This window comes from Phalaenopsis equestris, unplaced genomic scaffold (assembly GCF_001263595.1).
Source record: "Phalaenopsis equestris unplaced genomic scaffold, ASM126359v1 Scaffold209811, whole genome shotgun sequence".
Taxonomy (NCBI): domain Eukaryota; kingdom Viridiplantae; phylum Streptophyta; class Magnoliopsida; order Asparagales; family Orchidaceae; genus Phalaenopsis; species Phalaenopsis equestris.
In genome coordinates this window covers 1-2,771 of record NW_018228945.1, presented here as the reverse complement: position 1 = coordinate 2,771, position 2,771 = coordinate 1, and the positions used below count along the sequence as shown (strand labels likewise).

The 2,771-nt window shown below is 35.9% G+C and overlaps 1 protein-coding gene across 1 annotated transcript; it reads right to left on the bottom strand.

The window, feature by feature from the left end:
- Positions 1-920: 920 nt before the first annotated feature.
- On the bottom strand, positions 921-2,009 carry LOC110036699 (sphingosine kinase 1-like). The gene is made up of 3 exons (XM_020741207.1): positions 1,694-2,009; positions 1,411-1,533; positions 921-1,284 (listed from the first exon to the last, which is right to left on the bottom strand). The coding sequence occupies exons 1-3, from the start codon at positions 1,970-1,972 to the stop codon at positions 1,087-1,089; spliced, it is 600 nt and encodes a 199-aa protein (XP_020596866.1). The 5' UTR covers positions 1,973-2,009; the 3' UTR covers positions 921-1,086.
- Positions 2,010-2,771: the final 762 nt, after the last annotated feature.

The following is a 2,771-nucleotide window of genomic DNA, read 5'->3' as shown; positions in this document are numbered from 1 at the left end:
TGAAAATGCTCTCCCATTATGAGGAGGGCTAATTAATCATAGAAACTTTCGCCTATGGAAAACCTCGAACCCATATAATAAAGTTTTCGCAAAATATAGGTGAAATCTATGCGTAATGTCTTATCTACTATCTCATCCACCGTTTGAAAATTTGACCTGAAACTCAACACACGCGTTAAGCTCTGAATGAGAGCCCGTGATGCTTTTCAAATTTTTGGAACTCGCAATTATATTAGCTCAAATTAAATTATATTTGTTATTATGAAAACACTTTAATATCAAATTAATCTCATGGAGTTGACGGGGTCTTATATGATCTCAACACTTTCAAATTCGCCCATCATTCCAATGTTGCTCAATCAGCTCACAATCCCCCCAACAATCTCGATGAACTTAACCTCATCACGCCTCATAAACACTTCTCTATCTTGATCCATTGTCAGGATTAAGGTGGATTTCTCTTTAACTTCGTAGATTATGACTCTGTATGCCCATTTTATTCTTCTTTATTTACAAGGGGAGGTTAATCATTTTTGTGGTTCTACAATGCCATGTAAGGAGCCATCTACCAACCTAACCTCTTCTAAAACATTTCACCCACTTACTTTCTTTCCCCAAGTTTGGAAGTACCTCGAGTAAGAGGATGGCCCTCTCTCTTCCATTTTTTAGTGCTGCCACCACTGCCTCATGAGCCAAATGGAAATGAAATAAGGAAAATAATACACAATTAATTGTTGTATGTAACAATAATGATGTGGAGAGAAACGGGAAAAATTTAATTGTTGTATGTAACAATAATGATGTGGAGAGAAGCGGGAAAAATTGTGCAATAAATATATATCCATTCTCTCCAATTGTCCCGTGCAATACATATATATATATATATATATATATATCCATTCTCTCCAATCGTCTCTCTCCAATTGTCCCTTCCATTTTCCACTTTATTTCTTATAGCTTAATAAAATAATGCATGAAGATACAATTTAGATACAATTTAGATGATCATTTCTTTTTAAATTAAAAAATAACCCTTCAGATTTTTCATGTACACTGGCGATGAATTTAAGAAAATTTATGTACAGATCATCTTGAAGAGAAGATGCTGGCAAGACCTTTATCGACCGTTAGTAAGATCGGAGGTCCGTAAGTCATTGGATCCCTTTCTAGACCGCACATGTAAACTCCTTCACCCCTAGCTATAACTTCACCATCAACGTCGATGATACCACCCTTTGCAGAATCTCCCACACGGTTGCCTGGCACCAGTTTAAATGCTTTTACCTGAAAAAGTAATATGATACCAAATGACATAGAAATATCCAAAATACTTCCTTTCAGAAAAGTTCCGCAGCAGTAACAAGAAATTCAGGGTTTTAAAAATGAGGCCTAAGCAAAACTATTGCTTACCTTGAGATACATCACATATGGTGATTTGACATGGCTTCCATCTGCTGTCTTCAATAGTATACATGCAAGAGCAGATTTGGGGCAATCCTTGATCAAAACCAAGTCCAGGAAGCCATCAGAAAACTGCAAAGCAATTACATGAGAAGGCATCAACATCAATAACTTCAACCTATAATCCATTACAATTAAACGCTTCTATGCAAAATCCATAATGCCGATTAAGCCAGCCATCTTAGAAGTAATGATGAAATACTAAATCCTCCAACCTTTATCAATTGAATACCTTTGCTTCAGGTGCAGCCATTGCATCTTCTACAACCCATGGCAAATTGGCCAGCATAATCGTTATAAAGGGGCCTTCCATAATCCTCCAGTCTGAATCTTCAAAACAAAAATTAGGGCCCTGGTAGCCATGCAAGACTTCAGCATCTCCATCTCGCCCTTGTTGGGATATCGCAACATTACTGGCAATGATTTCCCTCCCATTCTTCGGTTCACCATGGAATTCAAATTCATGAGCAGGTACAAACTCTATATTACCATGGTATTTACGCAACTTCATTACTCTCAGAAGGCACTGGTCAATAGGATTATCAACTAAAAAATAAGTCCACTACCTTGGTCTTGTAAAACATTTAAGCAGTAATTCATAGTTATAATCATTAGAGGTACAGCAGATTTACATATCATTAGAGTTGCTAATGAATCACCATTATTCTCGCATTAATAAATTTAGTCTTTTGGCTCTAAAAAAAACCAAACAGCTAGACTTCAGAATAAGCATGACTAGTTCGGCGTTCAGAGTCGGAAAAAGGGGCGATAGCATGATTCATTGATATGCAGTCCAAGGATCTTTGAGTTTCATCTTGTAGCAATACAAATGGAGCCGTTGATGAATATTACATAAGGCATGCAAAGTGATAAACTTTCCTTGCTAAATTTCAACGCAAATCTTGACAAGTGCCAGTTCATAGAAAGTCACCAAGAAAAATTCAAGTCAAGAGATCTTTCAACCTGAAAATTCTTATAAAAGTTCTAATAGCAGATATCGAAATAAAGACTAAGGAGGAAACAAGTACAATATCAATCTTGAAATCCATTGCTACAAAATATTGGACAGATACATCACTGCTCTTGTATAGTAGTAACTGTCGACATTTAAAAAACAATAAACTTTTGGAGACATGATATTTAAGAAATTGTCGTAGAGATAACTTGAGCAATAAAAATAAAAAAAAAAAGGAGACCAAGAACATATGGTGATGCAAGCATGAAAGTGGACTATAGAACTATAGCTAAGTGCTCTTTAACTCATTGTAAAGCTTCCCAGTATAAGTAAGTCATGGATTATCCTAATTTAA

Coding starts and splice junctions, on each gene's coding strand:
- LOC110036699 (XM_020741207.1), bottom strand. CDS start 1,972: ATGAAGTTGCGTAAATACCATGGTAATATAGAGTTTGTACCTGCTCAT. Junction 1,534..1,693: donor TGGCTGCACCTGAAGCAAAG/GTATTCAATTGA, acceptor ATTGCTTTGCAG/TTTTCTGATGGCTTCCTGGA. Junction 1,285..1,410: donor CATATGTGATGTATCTCAAG/GTAAGCAATAGT, acceptor TTACTTTTTCAG/GTAAAAGCATTTAAACTGGT.